Below are 23,177 nucleotides of genomic sequence, written 5' to 3'. Positions count from 1 at the left end.
TAGCTGAAGGATGGAAACAACATCCATAGTTAGAAGTCCTATGCATGTCTTCACTCTTAGAATCTGATTTCAAGCCAGTAAAGTCTTAGATTTGTAAAACTTCAGCTACAGTGTGGTTACTGAGCCCAGGTTTTCAAAGGGCACTTGTATAACCCTCACTGAAATCCCTGTGGGATTCCATTTGTGCAAAACTGAAAAATTGAACTTAACCATCAAATGACATGCAAGCTGTGACAGGAAAGGGAAATGTGGCAATATTTACCATATTTAATTTGCTGCCCCTAGCAGGTTCATTTTTTTTTTGTTTGTTCTTTATTAAATACAAAGGGGTATTTGTCCTCTAAACATTTGTGGAAAAGCAGGTGGAATGTGAAATAGGCTTTGCCTAGATTTCCTTAAGCTTTTTACAATACAAAGCATTCCATTTAAGAGGAGAGTAAGCTTCCAGAAATTGCAGCTAATCTCTTTTTACAATTAAATATTATAATCATTCTAGCTAGGAAAACATCCCTTGGAATAATATTTGCTCTAATCTGTAATATTATCTACTTCAGTCTATGAGAAATCAAGTGAAGAAATGTGAACTCCCTTTGTTAATCTTTGTAATTGTAAACCTTCAAACCAAAATGTGTGAAAGGCTAATGAAGAATCAGGCCAAATATAGGGTTTAAAAATCAAAGGTAATGTATTTAATAATAAAGACTATTTATGGGGCTTTTAAAAAAAAATAGGATCTCTCACTGATTTAACTTTATTTCACCATCTTGAAGCTATTTTAGAGGCATCTAAAATGTCAGAAAACCTCAATCAATAGGATCCTAAACAGCAGATTGGTACTAAGGTGTGTGCACAGCTAAGTGTGAAATTATTCATTTTATTTCTGTTTTTCTCTTCTTTTCTGCAGAATAACAGTTTCTGCTATGTGCTTCATGGATTTCAGCAGGTTTCCTCTGGACACACAGAACTGTTCTTTGGAACTGGAAAGCTGTAAGTTTAATTCCTAATTTTTCTTCACATGTGCATTCTTACCAGCACTCCCTCTTGTGCATTATACCTCTTTCACTTGCTTTGAGGTGTCACCTGAACCCTTCAGCATGTACATATTGAACTGTAAGCAATTTGGGATCTTTCAGTGAGCTTTGGCAAGGTGGAAAAACAATGATGCACCCTGCTTTATTCCCACTGGTATGTATTTCAAGGCCTAAATCTAAAAATCTCTCAAAAAACATGAGAGTTTTTTTCTCTGAGAAAAAAGATGTACAGATTAAAAGTAAAATAAAATGTCAGTTTTTGACTTGTTGGAAAAATGAAGATGGGTGCTTGTGTTAGTGTGAAACATCTGCTTTTTCACCCCTGCCTCAGCTGGAAGCTGCTGGCAGGGCACAGGGCTGCACTTGGAACAAGATGGAACATGCTCTTTTGCCATGCCAACTGACAAATTGGTGTGAAAAATGTCTCTTTGGGGTTTTCCCAGATTGCTTGAGTGGCCTCCTGTCCCTAAGAAAGGGAAGAGGAAGTGATCAGGAACTCTATAACCTCACTTTCTGCTCTCTCACAGATGCATACAATGAGGATGATCTGATGCTGTACTGGAAACATGGCAACAAGTCCCTGAGCACAGATGAGCACATCTCCCTCTCCCAGTTCTTCATTGAGGAATTCAGTGCTTCCAGTGGACTTGCTTTTTACAGCAGTACTGGTACAGTAAGCCCCTCTCCTCAGCAGAGAGCAGCACAGGATAAATTCATGCAGAATGTCCTTCACATTCAAATCTTTGCTAGTAAATGACAGTGGCTGCTGAGAGATCAGTTCAAATGAGGTCTTGTCAGTCTGGGGCCTTGGTTCTCTTTGCCTTATCAATATAAAACTTTATTTTAGGGAAAAAAGGCCATAATAATACTTGTAAATTCATATCTGGCATTAAGAGCCTGGAAAAAAAAGCACAACCACCAAAAATGTGCTGTTCTGAGCTCTTGCAAAATCATGGTGCCTCTCTGAAAGCCACTGGAATATTGAATTTACAGGAATCTTTATGTCCTGGCTATACAGAAAAGCTTGAAAATGGAAATCCTAAAGGGTCAGATACTAGAAAGCAAACAAGAGGAATTCCAGTGTGTTTTACTGGCTAAAATATCCTCACTTTTGGAGCTGTGTAACATCACTAAAAGTCTGCTAACTTGAGGATTTTCATATGAGATTATTACCTGTTCAGGTCTAATTCATGATTTGCTTAATTTTCCTTGTTTATACATAAAGTTGCAGGAAAAAAAATACTTTATGTCAGTGCAACATAGTTTAAATTCAGGTTGATCTGCCCCAGACAGGTTTTATTTCTCCCTGTAGATCTTGCTATATACTTTCTGGCAAACTGCACAAAGCTTTAGGGGTTCATGGTTTGATTTCATGCAGGGTGAGCATTTGTCTTCCTTGTGTTTTACATGAAATTATAAATTTTGAAACACTTCTCTATGTAAGTAGTCTAACCATAGATATTTAACCAAAGAAAACAGCACTCTTGCTATTGTACTTTGCAGTCTGAGTCAATTTATTTCAGTTTGGTTAATGCCCTTTATATCAAAACAGATGAATAAAAGAGAAATTGCTGCATTTAATACAATGAAGTGCACAAGTCTTTGGAAAAAAGCCTTTAAAGAAAGCAGATATATTTATTTAGTGTATTTTATTTACAGGTTATTTTCTTTTTGTTTTCAAAAGAGGGCCATCCAAAATTGTGGTGGCTACTACTGAATGCAGAAATCCCAGTTTAAATTGTGATGCAGCCTCAGCAGTGAGGAATTCACAGCTTGATAAGGTTCTTCACCCTTATCTCCTGCTCCTGTGTGAGCCAAGAACAGAGCTCCATCTTTCAAGGGCCACTGTCATGTGGATACCCTGCTATGATAACTCTGCCTTGCTGAGAGCTGCATCCAATTTGTCCTTGTTGCCAGAAGGAGACTGGAATATTTTCCACCACACTGGGTCCCAGGACCTCAGCTGGCTTCTTTCTGCCTTGCTATTCTTATCAAAAACCACTCAAGGCAAGCAGAGAGAGCCTTGAGCACAGCAGGGCACCCTCACAAGGGCCCTGCACCCAGGGCTTTGCAGCACCTCACAGCATCTTGGACTTTGCAGAGTGTAACTTTACACTTAACATGCAGAGATTCTGTGGGTGAGCTTATTCAGCAGCATAAAGGTGAAAGCAAAGATTTTTTTAAGTCCCAGGGACCACTGGGATAGTACTTGTAGCATATCTGGTAATCAGAATTTAGACTTACACTTGGCTTTGAGGTTTTGTTTTGTTCAGGAGGTTCCACTTTGTCTTGTTTTTTTTGTTTCTTGTTGGAGGCAAATTTACCCTCCAAGTAAATGATAGTGGAGAACAAACAGCAGCATCTAATGAGAGTCATCATTCCCATAAAGCAGCTTTCTGCATTTCAGGTTCTGCATCTCGTGTCCTGTGAATCTCAGTGAACAGCAGCTGTGGTGTTTAGGCTTTTGGAGTTCCCAGGCCTCCAGAGGAGCAACAATTTAAATCCATTTTAGAGACAATAATCTTTTAAGCAAAAAGCCTTCTCCACAAAACTGAAAACACAATAGAACATTTAATATTATTTGGGGTTCATTTTGATATGTTCTTCTCTACAGAGTCCCTCTTTGTGATGGCAGGAGTGCTCCAGCACAGGCTCACAGATGGCTCTGTCAGTCCTGGACAGGCAGATGCTGTGCAGGCACCCACTTCTGCCTTTTTCCCTCCCTGAAACCTGGTTTCCCTGCCGTGGCAGGAGGTGCAGCAGGGATGCAGTGCTGCTCAGGCAGAGCACTCCCTAAATTCACTAGATGGCACCCTGTCCTCTCAAGTGAGTGCTGGGCCGGCAGGCAGCTTCCACCAAAAACACCCAAAAAAACCTGGAAGGAAGGGCTGCTTCTTGTCAGGTAATTCAGGGAAGGCAGGGTGTTGGCATCTCTGCACAATTGTATCCTGTCTGTATTCTCCTGGCAGTTTCATTTCAAGTCTATTTGATTTTTTTCAATTTCCCAGCCTCAGTTATAACAGAGTGTTTTAGACATGCTCCCATAAATGAGGGAGGATGGACAGTTTGTAAAGCACTGTGTATAGCTCAGGTGCTGGCAAGGTTTCTGAGGCATTTACTGCTCCTGCCAGGAGGGGCCAGCAAACAGAGCTCACAAATAACACAGCTCTCTTCTCTTCTCCCCAACCTGTTCCTCTCCTTTTTTTCCCCAATAGGTTGGTACAACAGACTGTTTATCAACTTTGCACTCCGCAGACACATTTTCTTTTTTGTGCTACAATCCTATTTCCCAGCCATGCTGATGGTGATGCTGTCTTGGGTTTCCTTTTGGATTGACAGAAGAGCTGTTCCTGCCAGGGTGTCACTAGGTAAATCTTTGCTGTATATTCTTTGGGAGGTATAGAATTGAGAGGGGAGGGTTTGGAGTTACCTTATTTACACAGGATGTGAGCAAAAATATCAGATAACTGCCTGAACAACACTGTTATTACCTCTGTTGTCATTACCTGTAGTCAGTCTCTGCATTTGGAAAGGGGATGTTTGTTCAGACTGGCTTTGCTATTTTTGGAAACAGCTCACACAAAAGCAAAAAGGGATGATTCTGCAGATTTCCTGATAGAATTTTACTTAATTGCAAAACCTGGGTTTTCCTTCCCTCTTCCCTGCAAAGTAACAGGTAGGAACAGGCAGTCAGATCCCTCCCCAGATCCATGGATCATTAGGTGTAGCCCAGTCTGTGGAAAAGCTCTGCAGCTCTTCTTTTTCTCAAGAAACATTCACTATCTTCCTACCAACTTGGAAACAGCTGCCTGTGTGGCAAAGCCTTTCATTGTGGGGCACCTTAGGAATGTTTGCTTTGGTGTCTTAGCTGTGCAAGACACACAATCTTTGTGGAAGCCAAAAAGTAGGTTGTGAACTCCTCAGCTCAGGAGAAGAGGACCTATTATGGTTTTTTATAGAAACTTATTTTTTTCTCACTGGTGTATCATTGGATGCCACTTCAAGGCTGTCTTTGTTGGGAATATAATACTGATGGCCCTGGAGTGAGTAGATTTTTTCAAAAATTAGGATCTCTGAAGATCTGATGGAAATTTGTTAAGATATCTAATGCAACCATAATGCACCTGAGTCCTGCAACTGTCAGGTTAAAATAAAGAAGTTCCTGTTCTTTCTTCTCACTGATGCTGGTCCCAGAAGCCAACTGTGTGTTGCCATATTTCTTAGGCAAGAGAAAAAGCCCTCATTTTTCTCTGTAACTATATAAATCTAGAAAAAATAGGACTGTAGCCACTCAGATTCCTTTCTATTAGCAGAGTCTAAAGCTATTAATACATGAGATATAAATCTCTTTGTTAATCTGTAAACAAATTATGGTACCTCCTACCTACTTTTATTCATGCATCTATGAATTCCTTTTATTTAGAAGAAATTTAACTTCATCTTTACAAATAACCTTTTAATTCTCAGTAGGCAGTTTTTAATGTTGTCAAGATGGTTTTTCTGATCATGTTTTTTATGTATGGATTTCTGCAGAAGGTTATGCATCAGGAGTTCCATGAATAAAGCACATTTCATTAGCATAATCATACATAATTTATAGGAAACCTTAACAACAAAGTTTAATAAGCCTAGCTCCTTGGCCTAGAGTATATGTACATTAAATAAATTGATTTCCTCTAACATGGTGTATTTCAAGCTCCATCCCTCCATCCTTCAAACTAAAAAAGCTGCAGAGAGGTAGGGGGAGAGTTCTTGTATGTTCCAGTGGACTTGAACTGGGGTAGAACTGGAGAAGGGCTGCAGAGACTCAGCTGACAGTGCTGTCTGACAGAGTTACACTGATTTCTTTAAAAGCAGAGCCTGAGTTGAGTGTTGTTTTTTTGATTTTTTTTTTTCCCCTGAGCTGGAGCAAACCAAAATGAAGTGAATAGCTGATGTAAGAGCAGAGATTGAAAAGATGAGGGTGAAATTTTGGTCACGCTGAGGCAAATAATTTTTTCTTAGTTTCAGTGGCTGTAGCATTTTTATGCTAGATTGCTTTTAGAGAGCTGTGGAGTTATATTTGTTCTCAAGAAGTACAATTTGAGAAAGGCTTGGGAGGGGAAATGATTCTTTAGTGATTTTCCTGGACAAGAAAATACGCAGCGGCAGCCCTGGCTCTGGGAAGTGAAGAAAGGCCACAGCTTTGCCCTGTGTGTGGCAGGGCCCAGAGCTGCCACAGAAACCTGCTCCTAGTGCTGCCCAGTGACCACTGTGAGCAGAGAGATGGTTCAGTGCTCTCAGCATGGTGTGTGATGGGTCCTTCATGGTGCACTCCACTTGCCAGAGCCTGTGTGAGGGAGTTAAAGGGGGTGTCAGTCACTCTCCCTCACAGAGCTCTGCAGTGGGGATGGGCTAAACAGAACCTGGGCCAGAACTGTGCTAACCTCTCTCTTCTCTCTGGCAGGTATAACTACAGTGCTGACAATGTCCACCATCATGACAGGAGTAAGTGCCTCAATGCCTCAAGTGTCTTACATAAAGGCTGTGGATGTGTATTTATGGATCAGCTTCCTTTTTGTCTTCCTGTCAGTCATCGAGTACGCAGCAGTGAACTATCTCACCACCATTGAAGAGAGAAAACAACTCAAAAAAAGGGGCAAGGTACAACCCTCTGTGTTTTGTTGCCTTCTGAAAGCATCATGCAAGCCACAGAGTAATCATAATACACCCCTGTGATAACAGAACAGTAACAATCTCTGTCTCCACTCTCTATCTCACTTTTTTTTCACTTGGTGAAGGGAGACACAGTGTCCTCCTCTCTGAGATCCTGAAAGGTCTGTGCTTTAACTCCTTTCCCTTGTGGCAGAGGTTAGGGATATTTTTTGCCCCCTTTTTCCCCCCTCAGAGGAATATATCTTTCCTTCTATTTTCAAATACCTATCAATCAAGGTATTTCTCCTGTCTCTCAAATAGACCTCAGCATGCCCTCGTATGATATTCCTCCCTGTTTCCTGGTTTGTTTTTTTTTTTTTGTCCCAAGACCAGATGAATGACAAGGTAATTTTAGAAAAGTGTACCTGAAGCAGAAATAGCCACAAGTTAAACATCTGCTTTCTGTGAAGCTCTCACTTATAAAACCTTTGCTTGAAGAATATCCCCTCTGTGAACTCATTTGCTGGAATATCATGAGGGGAGGAGCACAGAAAGAATGCATATGTTGCTCACATGATTGGATAATCCCATCAAAAACCTACTCCCAGCAATGTTTGAAGTAATTTCCCACAAGACCTACAGGAGAGAGTTAGGTTGCTCTATTTCAGGAGCTGAGGCACGAATTGGCAGCCAGCAGCTGGCAATGATCAGACAGACAAGAGTGGTTTATGACATTTGATGAATCCTTGCTCATGTCCTGCTCAGGAGGGCAGGCCCCACAGAGAGCCATACTGTGGGACAGCCCTGTTCTCCACATGCTCAGCACTGAGGGGAAAGCTTTCTTTATCTTCTGGTTTATTCATTTCTGCTTTGCCACCATGGCTCCTGCTGGTAACTCTCCCTTGTTTCCAGGCCTCAGGGATGTACAGCATGGACGCCGTGCAAGCGATGGCTTTCGACGGCTGCTACCACGACGCAGACGAGGACATGGACCTGAGCCCCTTCCCAGAGCCCTGTGAGGACAGTGAGACCAGGGCAAGTCAAACCAACATCTCCAATGCTGACACACCTCGCCTGAAGAGGAAGAGATCTCTGAAGGGCAACGTGGGCAGGATTATTTTGCAGAACAATCATGTTATTGACACCTATTCCAGGATTATATTTCCCAGTGTATATATTGTTTTCAACTTTTTTTACTGGGGTTTGTACATATGAACAAAAATGCTTATAAGCTAGGCTTTATTTTGTGTATGAGGGTTGCATCATACTTCAAAAATAATGCAACAGCAGTAGAGGAAAAGGTTACAGTTTTCCAAAAGAGACTTCTGCATCAAACCTGGTTTGGTCAGCAGCAAAACTCTTCATGAAAAACTCTCAAATGTCTGGGCTCTTTTTCAGCTGGACTACACAGAGCTTCACTGGGGTGATCCCGTGCACAGGCTCCACTGCAGTAGCACAGGAGCTGTGTGCTCACTAAGGGAGCCCTTTGTCACCCCCTGAACAGACAGCAGCTCCCTCCTGAGCCATTGCCCTGTCTGTGTCTGCACTCCAACTCTTCCTGTCAGATCAGCCTCTCTGTTCCTCATCTATGCTCCGTTTTGTTCAGCAGTCAGCACCAACGGCTTTGGGACAGCTTGGGACAGCTCCTGTCCTTGTTTCACTTCCTGCATTCCAGTTTTCCTGGGCAGCCCCTGTGCACCTCTGCCCTCGGATGGCAACCAGGGGGAAATGATGGCTTAGCAGTGCAGGAAGCCAGGCTGATGGGGCTTTGTAGATTGTGCATCAGCAACACTTGAAGAAAACCCTTCACCCTTGTCAGCTGTCCATGACTCTCCATGGGACCTCTGTTTTGAAGAATCTGGCTCAGCAGTCCCTGAGGCAGCACAGGAATAACAAAGGTATTTATGGACCCTGTGCACTTGCAGCCACTTCCCAGGTGGATGAGCAGCATCCCCAGCAGGAGCTGTGTTCTTCATGAGTCACCCCACCTCTGCCTCACCTCAACCTGCTGTAATCCCCTGCTTCCTGCAGAACCTTTGGCTTAGAAACACAGGCTTGGAGACAGAGATTTTAGACCATTTTCTCAAGAGAACAATCCAACCACGCCTTTGGTTCTTCTGCTTTCTGTTGCACGTGAACTTGGGGTTTTGCCTCCCTCCCTCTCACTCTGGCATTTGAGATTGAATGTTCCAGTGAGGAGAAGCTGCATCTGCCCCTTGCAGCAGTGATGCCCAGCATAGTTCTAGGAAATGAAAGGAAACAGCTGTGCCAAAACAGAGACACATACAGGAAAACTGTCAGTCTCAGATGAATCCTGCATGGAAATATCCTTAGGTTCAGGCTAAGGAGGCTGAATTAAGGATGTTCAGGGATAAACACAGAAAGTTTTTACAGCTCCAGAAAATAATCAAGATTACTTTGGCAACTTTCCCAAATAAGGAGCATTTTCCACTAAATTCCTTGGGTTTGTCTGTCATCTAATGAGCTGAGTTTATATTTACAAAGTCAGATCAAAATTATCATTTTGAAGTTCCAAATGATCATTTGGTGACAAAAAGTGTCACAAGGTAAATTCTTGGTCAAGTTTATTGGTCAAGGAAGTGGGAATAAATTTGGAAGTCTAAACCACTCTCTGATTTGTTTATTTATGTTATTTTATTTACTTACTCTTTTTTTCTTTTTCTTTCAATTTACTTATTTTCTTGCTCCCATCTTGTTTGCTCAGAGCATGGTGACGTCTCTTAACTTTTTCAAAGAGCTGCATTTATCAGGCTCCCAGTTCCAGAGCTGGAGAAGTGGTGACACGGTGCCTGCTGAGTGACTGAGATCTCACCGAATGAGTGGGACAGATTGCTGCCAAACAAATGTATCAGAGCTGAGCCAGCTTTGATACTTTCCAGGAAATCCTGTCATGGAAAGCAGAGCCATACCAGGAATGACAATGCTGGGAATGCAAAGCCAAAGGACACAGAGGCTTTGGCAACAGTGAGAGCACAGCAGAGCTCCAGCTGAGCAGATGTATAGTGTAGCTGTGTATAAAAATACACCATCACAGCCTTGCTCCTGCACTGCCTTTGTGAGGCATCCTCACAGATGTTCCACATTGCCTCAGAAGATCCCATCTAGTTGCTCCAGATGTGTAATGTGTCTTCTAAACTTTTCACAAGAACTAACATCATTGCTGTCATATTTTTTTTATCTGCCCTGCGAGAAGAAGTATTTGTTGTGTAGCCAACAGTGAAGCCTGAGCCTCCAATGGAGAAAAGAGTCCAAATCAGTTCCCTTTTCTAAATTCCTTGTAGGATTTGCAGCAGCAGAAGCCCTGCAGCACAGCATGCCCAAGCCCTGTGTAGGCTGCAGCAACCTGGTCCTCATGTCTGGGTGTGGAGGAAATTCCTGCCTGCTTTTACCTTCCAGGCACATCTGTACAGGTGCCAGAGAGCTGCAGGGTTTGCTTCAGGTGGAGAAAGCTGGTTTTACTTTCAGCTGTGAGTGAAACCATTGGCCAGGGGTTCTCCCCACCCAGAGTACTGGGCAGGGACACCTCATGTTAAACCAGGATGCTCAGACCTGTCCCTGAACACTTCCAGGGATGGGACATCCACAGCTCCTCTGGACAGCCTGTGCCAGGGCCTTGCCAGCCTCACAGTAAAGAATTTTTTTTCTAATGTCCAATCTGATCCCCCTCTCTTTAAGTCTGAAGCCATTCCCCCTTGTCCTGTTCTTGTAAATGATGATGACATTTAACTGCACACTTTTACAGCAAAGCTTATAATATTTATTATATTAATAACAGGGATAATATCAGGATAAATAATGCTTAAAAATTCTATTGCTTGTATAAATAGTAAAAGGTAACAAACAGTATTTCAACAAACTGTTTCTTGTCTCGAGGGTGCTAGAGGGCTGGCTAAGCTCCCATGACCCTGAGAGGTGTGTGTTAACTTGGTGACAGGTATGGTAATAAATACTTTCAATTTGTCTCTGCAGACCAGCACGAAGTCTTTAAGAAGGTGTTCACGAGTATTTCCCGTTCCTGCTGGTGCTGCAGCCAGTCCCATGTGTGGGTTTTAGATCCCACAGTATTTACTGTGAGTTAAAGCACCACAGGCACGATGTAAATACACATTGGTGAGTGTTCATCCCGATGGCACTCAGGCAGTTATGCTGAGGCTACTTTGTGGATTTCTGGAGCAGAAATAACAGCTTGTCACCATTTCTGTCACCAGCTGAGGTGCAGGATGTGGCCTCACTGTTTTTAAACATCTGCAGCTACACCCATCTGTAATAAGAAAACATCCTGTGGGTGTTAGCGTAGGTGATGCAAGCTTTTAAGTCCGGACAACTTCATTCTTAAAGGTTTTATAGTTCTTCAAACTATGAGCACACAAGAATAAAGCTTTAGCAAAGCCTACCTAACATCTTTTCCTGATGTCATTAGGCAATATAAACTAAACCATTAACAGGCCTCTTTAGTAAAGGTAATTAACAACAATTAACAACACTTATGGAACTTTTCATGTGCTCGGTAAGGATCCTGAAGATTTCTTTGAGGGAGCGTCAGAGGGACTCTGGAATTTTGGTCCAGAAAAAGATCGCGCAGCTAAAGCCCAGACACTGTTGTGTGTACGAAGCAAAATTTAATCCTGTGAATAACTCCAGCACAGAGAGCGCTGCGTTCCCGTTGGAATACACCCAGGAATTACACGGGAGCTGCATTTCCTCCCGGCCGCCCGGAAGCGCCTCCTCCCGTGACACCCAGCGCGGCAGCGGCACATCCTGACCGGGGGCAGCCCGGCCCATCCCGGTCCGACCCGATCCGGTCCGGTCCGGTCCGGTCCTTTCCCTCCCTCCGCCCGCAGGGTGAGTGCGGGGCTGCGGGAATGGGGAAGGCAAGGAAGGGCAGCGCAAGGAAGGGGAGGGGTGGCGGCGGGGCTGCGTGTGTCCGGAGCCGCCGCGTGTGCCCGGAGCCGCCGTGCCCGCCTCTATTCCCGCTGCTTCCCACGGAACGAGCCCCTTCTGCTGCTCGGTTCCTGCCCCCGCCCTGCCGAGAGGGACCCGGCGGTGTGGGGAGGTGAAGGACGGGCACGCAGCCGGCCATGCGGAGCCTGCCCTGGGTCGTGTCCCGGGCTGCACCCGAAGCAGCGTGGCCTGAGGGAGGGAAGGAGGGAGGGGATCCTGCCCCGTGAGACCCCAGCCGGAGGCTGCACCCAGCTCCGGGGTCCCCAGCACCGGGAGCTGTTGGAGACAATCCCGAGGGTGCCACCAAAATGATCGGAGAGCTGCAGCTCCTGTGCTGCGAGCACAGGCTGAAAGGGCTGGGCTGCTTCAGCATGGAGAAGGCTCTCTAGGGATATTTTTGCAGCCTTTCAGTACTTCAGTGCTGTAAGAGAGACAGAGACAGGACTTTTTACCGGGGTCTGTAGCAACAGGACAGGAGGGAATGGTTTTACGTTGTAAGGGGGTAGGTTTAGATTAGATATAAGGAAGGATTTTTTCTGGTGAGGGTAGTGAGGCCCTGACACTTGTCCAGAGAAGTTGCGGCTGCCCCGTCCCTGGAGGTGTTCAAGGCCAGGTTGAATAAGGCATTGACCAAACAGATCGAGTGGGAGATGTCCCTGCCCGTGGCAGGGGTTTGTGCCAGGTGATCTCTTCCAACACAAAGCAATCCTGGGTTTGCAGCTGTAATAAATAACAAAGCACTACAGAGAAGCACATGGTGTAAATGAAGCAGAGTTCTGTGAACAGCACCTATGTGAATTTAACTTCATTGGATCAATGTGAGCAAGCTGAGAGGTTGAAATGGTGGCTTTAGGTCTGGAATTCAAACCCATCAATTCAGGGGTGGTTGCATTTTGTGTTCCTGACATTTGGGGAGTACCAGTTTTAGATCCTGGTGCCAGCAGCATCTTCAGATCTTGCTACCAACCAAGGACGAATTTTCAGTCTTTATTTTTTTTAAGCATTCCCTAGCCTCATGTAGAACAGTGGCTTTCTGCAGCTGGGAATGTCCATCCCGCTGGGAAGGTGGTGATGTGAATTCCCTCCTGCAGCACTGAGGAGACCACAGGGACAGGCTGCTCCAGGAGCTGCTGATGGAGCACAGCCCAGGAGCTGGGGCATCTGCAGGGTGTCCTGCTGCACGGGAGAACTTCCTGCTGCTTGGAAATACCACCCACAGCTGGAGTTTGGGTTTCAGGATAAGGCAAAAGCATCTCAGTACATTGATAGCACTTGCTTTTGGGAGGAAAGGTGCCATTGTTACTTGGCAGTGAAAGCATCAGCATGTTCTCACTCCTGGGTTGGCTTCTCAGACTCACCCAGACGTGCCCAGAGTCACTTTGGGTTTGGCTGCCAGGCTCTGCTGCTCCAGGGATGGGGCTGGCTCATCCTCAGGATGCTTAGCTCAGCTCCCCAGGCTGCTGCTGCTGCTGCTCTGGGGGAGGAAATGCAGGAGCAGACTCCAGGCAAGTCTGTGTGCACATGGTTCAGACCTACTGCTAACTCAGTTTGTGCCTTAACTTTCCTGAGAACTTGGCAGCTAAACCATTTGTGAATTGACTTTTTTATTCTTGCATAGTTCTACACAACATACTGTGGAAAAACAAAGTAAATTACTTTCAGCTTTAAAGTTAAATATCTGTGCTTGTATTAAAGAATTATTTTTATTCTACATAATCCACAAAGTTTGACAGCTTGGCAGAAATCAAAGCAGAATCTTGGCATTTTGGTTTTTAAGTGGTACATTTTACAAGTTTTAAGCTTGTAGATTTAGTAAATACATAGCATCAGCAGAAAGGCCTAAATGTTCCCTCTTTTGTAAACTGCTACTGTTGAAGGAAGTGTAATAAGAATACAAGTTTCTGATCCTGCCCCCTCTCTCCACCTTGTTCTTCATATTGCCACTCAATATTTTAAAGCTGAGTTGATTTTATTTTTAATAATTTGCAGCTCTTGCTACATGTCCCCTTGCCCACAGGTTCTTTGTATGGGTGGGTTCCTGCATTGGTAATGATCCACTGGGTTCCATCACACGCTCTTTAGTACAAACCCAGCTGTGGGGTGTGAGCTCCTGTGAGCTCCCAGCAGAGCCCTTTGGAGTTTGCTGGGATTTGGGAGAGGGCTGGGAGCAGTTAGTGAGCTCCTGAACTGGGATATCCCCCTGGATGGGGCAAGGGCTGCTGCCCTGGGCCTGTGACCTCTTGAGGTTGTGTTTTGCTGATTGTTCTGGGTTTCTCTCCCCTTGGACAGGAAGATGCCCAAGAAGGGAGGGAAGATTGCAGACGTGGCAAAGCAAACACAGGCTCAGTGCAAAAAGCCCAGGTTGGACACAGCTGCTTCTCCATCAGTCCTGAGTTTTGAGAGCCCAGAGAGCCTCTTCAGGAGCCTGATCTCTCCCATTGAGGAAGAGGAGTTCTTCAGGGACTACTGGGAGCAGAAGCCACTGCTTGTTGAGAGGAATGATGTGCTGGTGGCTGCTTACTACCAGTCCCTGTTCCAGCTGTGCCAGCTGCAGGAGCTGTGCAGCCAGGGCCTGCACTATGGGCGAGACGTCAATGTCTGCAGGTGTGTCAGTGGGAAAAAGAAGGTTTTGAACAAAGAAGGCAGAGTGAATTACATGCAGCTCAAGAAGGATTTTGAGCAGAAGAAGGCAACAATACAGTTTCATCAACCGCAGAGATTTAAGGTGGGATTGTTTCATTGTAATGAAGGCTTGGTTTGTAATGTGGTGTGGCTTTTGCTGAGTGGCACTAGACATGGCTTCATATCTGCCCCAGGGGAGGTTGGCATCGGTGACCTGCTGGAATCTTTACATGAACTGTATTAGAACACAGCTTATATTTCTGCACTGCCATCATGTTTCAGTGCAGTAACAAAGTCTGATTCATGCTATAATGATTCTCTGTCATATTAGTGTGCTTTTTAAATGCATATATGATGATTAGGCATCTGTGCTTAAATTATCTCTTCTTCCCCACTTTTCCTTGTGCAAACAGGGGTTTTGTACCACTTCCCTTTAATCAAGGATGAGGTGTGAAACCATGTCAGGTATTTCTAGGACACTCCACCGTTCCTGCCAATGGATTAGCATTGAATTGCACCATGGAAGTGACCACCCCATTTTAGCTGAGTGTCCTCAGTCTTTGTGCATGGGAGGAGACAGTGGTGCTGCACTGTTGTAAAGGACTTGGATACTTGTAGGTGCTTTGATTTAGGCAGTCCTTCTTTGTCCCAAGGTGTCAGCACAGTCCAAGGCCCAAATAAGGACCCAAATATCCAGCTGAGTCCCACGTGTGGTGTCACTGACTGATCTCAGTTGTTGGCGTCTCCTGATGCTTCCCTGTCACATCTTGGGTACGAATGAGTAAAGCTTGTGCTTGAGCACAAACAGTTGGAGTCACTTGTAAAATGTGTCTGATTTTTGTGTTATTCTCTGATGCAGATGGGATGAGGGTGGTTTATTCTGTTTATCCTCGTTTTTGACTGGTTTTGCAGCCTGAAGTGGTACAGGGAAGACAGCAAACATCAGTGTTCTGTTGAGGCACCAGAGTTTTTGGCTTACCCATTACTTTCATGGCAGATCTCCTTTGCTAGTGCAGTGCTTGCCTTGAGGAGAAGCTGCTTCCCAGCTGTGTGTTGCTGTGGGGATGTCACCATTCTTCCCCAGTGATGGGCTGGTGGCACACAGGCTTGCCTGAGCTTTTCAGTAGTAACAGCATCTTTTTTTTTCTTTTTTTTTTTTTTTTTTTTTTTAATAGGAGGAGCTGTGGAAGATTCAGGAGAAGCTGGAGTGTTACTTTGGGTCTCTGGTGGGCTCCAATGTTTACATCACTCCCCAGGGCTCTCAGGGCCTTCCCCCTCACTACGATGATGTCGAGGTAGGACAGCACCCCCTTGTCTGTGGGACCCTTTGTGGGCTCCCCTGTGTGTGCTTCCACCTCTCCCCCTCAATAAACATTCCAGGAAGAGTTCTGGTTTTCCACTGAAAACTTGTAAATAACTACAAGTGTTTCCTGATATATTTTTGTACTAATAGTAATGGCTAAGTTTAAGTGACTGGAGAGGAACAGGGATTTTAAAATTCAGGATAAAGCAGATCACACTTCACAACTCTCTGTTGTCTCTAAATAGAGTACAAGAATTAGTTCAAATGCAAATTTGTGCATTTAGATATCGACAAGATGATGTGAAAGGAATTGTATTTGCTGTGCTGTGGAGTAGCTGAGGACAGGGAAGAGAAAATCTGTATTTGTCAGAAAAGCAACCTGTGCCAGTATTTCTGTCCCTGGTGCTGGCTTGGTTCCTCAGAGGATAAATAAAATACCTGGTGAGCTGGGTGTGTGAGGGGCAGCAGGGCTTCCTTAGGCCCCCAGAAAGTTTGGACTCATGGTCTTTTGCAGGTGTTCATCCTCCAGCTGGAAGGAGAGAAGCACTGGAGGCTCTACAAACCAACGGTGCCTTTGGCTCGGGAGTACAACGTGGAGCCAGAGGACAGGATTGGGAGTCCCACACATGAATTCACATTAAAGGTATTGTAATCTAACTGCTTCAGGTGGGCTGGGATGTGGTAGCAAGAAAAGTAATCATGCTTGGTAGGCTCTTAGAAGTAGCTGATGTGACCAAGTTTAAGGACCGTAAGGTTAAAATGGAATCAGATTTCATCACTGTTGCTTTATGACCCTTCTCTTTGTGCTGGTGTTTATAGGAAAAGCCATGAGTAAACTGATTTTTCCTTTGTGGAGGCAATTTCTTGTGCTTTGCAGTTCTTTCTTGTCTCAACTTCCCCAATCTCTACTTTCTCTGTGGAGATATTTAATTTACATAGGTGAGAAGATAGGAGAGGAGGAAGGTTCTATTTGGTTTTTTAAGTGTTTTAACTAAAATTTTCAGACTAGTTGACTTTTCTTGTGAAACACTGGCCTTTTCTTTTTGATATGACCTGACCAAATTCCCAGGGCACTGAATTACCAGCAGATTCATCTCAGCTGATTCTTTGTCCCCTTCCTGCAGCTCAGCAGGACTGTGCATGTTCTAGCATGCTAAAAGCTCGTGTTTGCAGACAGGTGTAGAGCAAATATCGACAGCAGGTTGGAAAATTTGAGGTGTTGGACTTCAGGCTTAGAGTGCTTTATGTTATTAAAGTGTACTTTGGAGAATTGCTCAGTTTTGTGATTTTTAAGGAATATATATTGTCAGTCTGTCTGCTCAGAGTTATTTTCTCTGCACTACAGTAAGGTTTGTCCAAGTGGCCTAAATGTATCAATTCTCTTTGATTTTCCTGCAGCCAGGTGACTTGCTGTACTTCCCAAGAGGGACTATTCACCAGGCTGACACTCCTCAGGGGATCTCCCATTCAACACATGTGACCATCAGCACCTACCAAAACAAGTAATTCCTCTTTATTTCTGCTTTTGTATGGCTTTCCTCTGCCAGGTGATGTCTGTGAGTAGTAGAGACCTAAAGCTGGTATTTCAAAGAAGTGATGTCCTGTTTCTTAAAAAAAATAACCTTGTAATGAGCTCTGCTTGGGTCTTTCCTGTGTTCATCCCATTCAGGCCTTGTGTGGTTTGTTTTCCTGTGGGTACCACAGGGATAGGCTATGCCAGCTTCCCCCCATGGAATATAGGGAGATACTCCACTATTACATAGGAGCCCTGCTGTTAGGGACAGAATCTAAGTGTTGAGGTAGCAGTAATTGAAGTTTTGGGGTTTGGGAGAAGGAGGGGAGTGAGACCATTATTGTTTGAAGTAGCCTCTTTGCCAGGTTTTCATGCAGCAAGCTTGATTGCTTTTTAATTGCTGTATTTATTATTTACCAGCTGGAGACTTTAATGTGGAAGATAATGTTACATCTGCAAACTCACTGCTGTCTTTAAAAAAAAAACCCTCACCAGTGGCTGAAGTTGCTGTTCATTTCATAATCCAGATAAAGAGCCATGGGTTATTTCTTTCAGCAGGTTTCCTCCTGTATTTGATGGTCACCCACACCTCTTCAGACAAATTCTTCCATGCAAATATCCTCTGCTGATCTGTGTTTTTCATTTTCTACCCCATAAATGAGAGTCAGATTTCTTTTGACACAGGTCGGGTCCTTGTCCTTCCAGTGAAACATTGTTATCACACAGGAAAATGCTGTTATTGCCACCTTATCAGCTCTCAGGTGCTGGGCTTGGAGTTATTGGCCTGATTTAGGAATTGGGAAGGATTTCTGTCAGCTGCAGAACAGGGCAGAAAAGTCTGGGCATATTTTAGGTGAGATGAATCTCTAACCACCAGCTGTGCTGCTGTGGAAGCCCAGGGTGTCAGTGCTGCTGCTCATTCTTCCTGTGGCACAGCAGGGTTTGTCCAGCTGGATCTGTAGGAATTTATTGGGTGCTGGGAAGGCAAGGATTCAGCTCCTTGTCATGGGATTGCTGGAGATTTGAGGAGTCAGTGCAGTTTCTCCATGGCTGCACCAGCCCAGGGCCAGTCCAGTGCGTGGCTTGTCAGGAGCACATTCCCTGGGGATGTCTCCAGGGCTGAGCAGAGAGCAGCAAAAGCTTCAAAACTGCTCTTCTTCCCAAGGTAAAAAGTGGAATCATCATGCATTAAGGTTATTTGCAGTGGAGTGTAAGAGCTTTCCTCTGGCCCTGCTGTCAGCAAGTGTAGGTAAAATAAGCAGCAGTCCTGGTGGTTTGATTTGGCTTGTACATGGAAGTACGATGTGGAAACATTTCCTTGGAAAATTGAAGAGAATTTGAAAATAGCTGTGGAGGTGGCACTTGCAGGTATTTTTAGGCACCAAGACAAAAGGGACATCTCTGTGTAAGCAGAGTTTGTCTGGACCAGATCCCAGCAGGCAGAGAGGTGTGCACGTGTGGGATAAGCAGGGCAGTTTGGAAAAGGAGTAGCTGAAGACATTTGGAAATCGGGGGCAAAAGAACCACTAAGAAGTAAATGTCCAATTCCTTTTATTGGCCAGAGCTCTTTCTTCCCACTGGGTGGCAGACAATGAATCATTTGAGTAGACATGATAAAAAAAACCAGGAGACTTTAATGATTGTTCTATATATTAACACTAGTTAGGAACAAAAAGTAGGATGTGTGTTTTGTTTCAGTGAACTATTTCAGTAATGTTTTTTCTTCTTCCTGTCCTTCAGCTCTTGGGGAGATTTCTTACTGGATGCAATTCCTGGCCTGGTGTTTGATACAGCAAAAGAGGACATGGCACTGAGGACAAGCATTCCAAGGCAACTGCTCATGGTTAGTGTAGTGTAGGTGGGACTCAGGGAATAATGGTGCATGCAGATGATCTGTCAGGCAGAAAAAGTTCTGTCAGGCCAAGCTTCTCAATCTTGAAGTCACTGAATTGTTGTGGAACTTGGTGGTCCTGCCCTGCTGCTTCAGCTTTGATGAACAGCTCATGGGGAATGTCTAAAAGCAACAAAACTTGGTTTGGGACTGAGCAAAGATAAGAGAGGAGTGTCCAGATTTTCACTGCTTTAGGCCTGGTGTGTTCAGCTCGAATCCTTTGTGGCTGTTCAGCAGGTGAACACAGCTGAGTGCACCAAAAAGCTGAGCAGCCTCCTGAGAAGGCTTGCAGACAGCCTGGAGAGCTCCAGGGAGCTGAGGTCGTCCGACATGAGGAAGGATTTCATCACGCACCGCCTGCCGCCGTGCCTGGGATGTGACTCTGATCCTTTCACCCCAGGTAGAGTTTGAGCTTCCCAAAGCTGATGTGATGGTGGTGCCTGAGTCTGCCTCTTAAAACTTGGAGCATTTCCTGGCAGGCCAAGATCACAGTCTGGGCCCAGCTTTTTGTGGTGCTTGGCTCTGTGTGTGTTTGCACACCTCTCTTGGTCAATTCCCAGCGTCTGCTAGGACAGATGACCTGTTTCCCTTAGACTGAAATAAAGGTTATCCTAGAATTAAAAAGTCTTTCTCATTTCTCTTTCCAACACAAGTTTGAGAACTTGTGGCTGTGGAAACACAGGTTAACAAAAAAATACAGCTACGAGAGAATGGGTAGTGCACGGGGGGCTCAATTTGTATTATGTCTGGTTTTCTTCCTTTTCTAAGGGAGAATTTATTGTTTTTAGGTGGGAAATTGCCAAAAATAGATAGCAAAATCAGACTGCAGTTTAGAGACCATGCTATCATCACTGTGGAACCAGATCAAGAGAATGCTGTAAGTATGAGGAGCCCCCCTTGTATGCCTGGGGTGGGGAGTGGGGGGCTGTCAATTGTTGCTCTGTTGTGCTAAAAGGGTTGTGCAGTTCTGGATCCTGCATCCCTTTATTGCTGTTAGGAGATCCTGGGGCTGTTTGCTGAGCACATTCCAGCCTCTGGAGGGAGGCACAGAATTATATTGGCTGTGATTCTCAATCACGTGGGCTAGGTCATTACAGCAGCTCAAATGGCCTCTATAGCTCTGGATAATAGATTAAAAAAAAATTTAAAACATGAAAAAGTTATAAAATTACGGTTCCTGAAGAAAGGGAATTCTCTTGGTTACATTTAGTCTTCACTACTGAGTTATGTCTGTACCTAGTGGGTGACAGTGGCACTTATTAAATGTTCCACAACATAGATCCTGGCATTTTGCATCATTCTGTGTTTACTCTGCTGCTTAACTGTGAGGGTTTATTAGTATGAAATTATAGAAGTGCTTTTTTGTCATCTTAATTTAAAAAAAATTGAGAGGGGGAGCACGCACAGGATGAGTTATCTTGTAGAAGTTTTTTTGGGTTTTTTTGTGCTTGCTTTTTTTTGTTTTCTTTATGAGTGGAGTGTGTCCCTTCAAGAAAACACACCAGAACTTTTTCATTTTTCTCTTCCATTTTATTTGTGTCCACATTGCTGTGAGACTGTGTAGGGTTTGGAAACTTTTTTTCCAATTTTATTACACAGCCTTGACCAAGGATTGATAATGTGCATGTGATTTTTAAGAGACAGATCAGCCTCAGACTGGAGATTTATTGATGCATACCTGTTCATGAAGACTTTTCAGGAGAGGTGCCTTGAATGGCATTTTTTCTACACAGCATCAGTCCTGTGACTCCAGCAGGGTCAGTTTTATGGCAGAAGGTTGTAAATAAATTTTCAGAGGTGTTTTGGAGAGTCCCTTCTTGCTGTGGGAGGTGGCTCTTGGGTCATTCACTTAGAAGGTGACTTGCTTTCCTTGCTGTAGCAGTGGCCTCTGGAATGAAGGAGCTGGCATGGAGTGAAGTGAGTGTGAGGAGCACCTGTGACCATTTTCCTCCTGCTGTCTTTTAGGATGAAATTCGGAGGGACATGGTTTATGTGTATCATTCCTTAAAGAACAGGAGAGAAACTCACATGATGGGGACAGAGGATGACACTGCCAGTGAGGATGGCCTGGCACAGGTTTGTTCCTGCAAACACACCCCAAAATGTATCTTGCCACTGTGGGTTTGGCTGTGTTCTTCAGCACCCAGTTTTTCAGCCCATTCCCAGAGTACTGGGATGAGCTGAAACTGCAACCTAGGCAGTGAATAGTAGAACTAAGTAATGTGATCTCATGCTTCGTTAAACATTTGAGATGCTAATGGGATATCTTGTGCATGCCCTGTGGCCCAGTTAGCAAAGCTGCTGGAGCAACTAAAAGCTTCTCTTACTCGTGTGTCCTTCAGCAGGTCCTGTTGGAGGCTGCTGCAGATGTAGCACACATTCCATGGGGATCACTGCACCTCATTTCTGTCATGTTAAACCTGTGTCAGCTCCTGTATCCCCTGGAGCACCCTGTGTAGGGCTACTCATTTCAGCCAGGGGCAGGTCAGCACTGGAGTGAAGAACTCCCTCTTCTAAAATGTAATTCAGGTCTGCAGAGCAGAGCACAGCCTGGCCTTGGCTTGCTGCAAGGCTGTTATTTTCATTTGAGGTAAATCTCACTGCTCCTTTAGAGCTGAGGCTGGACACTGGTACCTGGGCTGCACGTAGATATCCCAGGACCTTCCTTCCTGCCCTTAAAAAAGAGAAGAGGGTAAATTTAATTTTTTTTTCCTTCTGTGTGGAAACCACAGGAAGATATCACATGTGCCATAAACATCCCTACCTTGTAAAATGTGCTAGAGCATGGAAGAGTTACCTCCAAGTAAAATAGCTCTGGATAAAACTCTTTACCTTTTGGGGGCTGCTGCCATGCACAGGAGTGTGCAGTGGGAATTGAGCACATTCCTGCTGCTCCCTCCCTTGGTGTATAACAAAGTCACTGCACTTTGCTGAGGGCTTTTTTCTGTCTCTTTTTCCCCTGCAGACTCACGGGCTGCGGTTCCCTCTGTCACACTTGGAGGCACTGAAGCAGATCTGGAGCAGCAGCACTGTTGCTGTTAAAGAGCTTAACCTTACCTCAGATGCAGAGAAAGAAAACCTTGCCTTGTCACTCTGGACTGAATGTCTGATTGAAGTTCTTTGATGCTTTTGTGAATTAGCTGCTCCTGGCTATTAGGCATCTCTTGAGACCAAGAGATTATTAAATTAGTTTTTTTTTTAATCCACCCAGCCTCTGGTGTGTAGTGCTAACAGAGCATTGCAATATCTTGGCTGCTTTCTGGTGCCAAACGTTACCTGGGAAACTGGGCATGGGGAAAAACAGGTAAGTGAGCCACAGCTCCAGGTGTGTGGCTGGATGAGGTCACTCCTCAGTACCCCCAGTGCTGTGGTGTCCCCTTCCCTCTGGAAAGCTGCTGGGATGTGGAGGACGTCTAAAGCTATACATGGAACAGGCATCAAAACCTCGGCAGCAGGACGGGGGTCCCTGTGCCACCCCACGGGTCCCAGAGAGAAGCTGCTCCTGTGGCCGAGGAACAGCGGGGAAACTGAACAGTCCTGAGGGAAACCGATGGAAAAACAACTTTGGTTTGGTTTTGGACTTGACATTTTCCCCCTGGCCCCCGCCTGATCCGGGTGTTTTGCCTTAGGGAACAGGAGGCAGAAGGGGGAATGGGGAAAGACATAATTTGTTACCCCAAAAGGGACGAGCTTATTTCTGTTAATTCCTGAAACACCTGGAAAGATTTGGGTCTGGGAAGCACCTGGGAGGCTCCCTTTGAATCCTGGGTGGAGCCGTGGTTATAAAAGGAGGAAAGGATGGAGGCAGGGGGGGTTCGGGGGGGGAGAGGAGCAGCGCTGCCTTGGGGATTTGCATCTGGAAGCGGCCACCAGTTTCCTGCTGGGAATCCTGGAAAGAGAACTCGGTGAGAAATGCGAATGCTGCAGCTGGAGCGCTGAGAGGGGAGAGCCTGCAGGGAATGTGTCTGGTGAGTCTCCTCATGCCCCATTTCTGATGCTGGGCTGGCACCAGAGCACCTCATTCCATTGAAACTCTCTTGAAATGCATTTCAATTACAAACTGGACTGCAAAAGGCACGTGGGAAGCTTTGTGTCGCTAAGGGAATGCTCTGGCGCTGTGCAGCCTCTGACCTGCACAAATAACTCCTGCTCCCACAGAAACCTGCTGGCTGCAGGGCAGGAGTGCCAGTAAAGTGGCAGCTCCAGAGCCACCCCAATGAG

General features: G+C 45.0%; 2 protein-coding genes across 2 annotated transcripts in view; both read left to right on the top strand.

Moving 5' to 3' along the window:
- Positions 1-7,965, top strand: part of GABRR3 (gamma-aminobutyric acid type A receptor subunit rho3) — a 31,600-nt gene extending 23,635 nt beyond the window's left edge. The window contains exons 7-11 of the mRNA XM_059466185.1: positions 905-987; positions 1,559-1,699; positions 4,247-4,399; positions 6,478-6,674; positions 7,578-7,965. Coding sequence (XP_059322168.1) covers positions 905-987; positions 1,559-1,699; positions 4,247-4,399; positions 6,478-6,674; positions 7,578-7,880 — 877 coding nt within the window. The 3' untranslated portion in view covers positions 7,881-7,965. The remainder of the gene's footprint in view (positions 1-904; positions 988-1,558; positions 1,700-4,246; positions 4,400-6,477; positions 6,675-7,577) is intronic.
- Positions 7,966-11,397: 3,432 nt separating this feature from the next.
- On the top strand, positions 11,398-22,162 carry RIOX2 (ribosomal oxygenase 2). The gene is made up of 10 exons (XM_059466929.1): positions 11,398-11,528; positions 13,917-14,352; positions 15,425-15,544; positions 16,067-16,195; positions 16,951-17,054; positions 18,806-18,908; positions 19,191-19,356; positions 19,745-19,833; positions 20,922-21,032; positions 21,922-22,162. The coding sequence occupies exons 2-10, from the start codon at positions 13,921-13,923 to the stop codon at positions 22,078-22,080; spliced, it is 1,413 nt and encodes a 470-aa protein (XP_059322912.1). The 5' UTR covers positions 11,398-11,528; positions 13,917-13,920; the 3' UTR covers positions 22,081-22,162.
- Positions 22,163-23,177: the final 1,015 nt, after the last annotated feature.

Source organism: Ammospiza nelsoni, chromosome 2, assembly GCF_027579445.1.
Source record: "Ammospiza nelsoni isolate bAmmNel1 chromosome 2, bAmmNel1.pri, whole genome shotgun sequence".
NCBI classification, from domain to species: domain Eukaryota; kingdom Metazoa; phylum Chordata; class Aves; order Passeriformes; family Passerellidae; genus Ammospiza; species Ammospiza nelsoni.
This window is presented reverse-complemented; position numbering and strand designations above follow the sequence as displayed.

Coding starts and splice junctions, on each gene's coding strand:
- RIOX2 (XM_059466929.1), top strand. CDS start 13,921: ATGCCCAAGAAGGGAGGGAAGATTGCAGACGTGGCAAAGCAAACACAG. Junction 15,545..16,066: donor CTCACTACGATGATGTCGAG/GTAGGACAGCAC, acceptor GGTCTTTTGCAG/GTGTTCATCCTCCAGCTGGA. Junction 19,834..20,921: donor AACCAGATCAAGAGAATGCT/GTAAGTATGAGG, acceptor GCTGTCTTTTAG/GATGAAATTCGGAGGGACAT.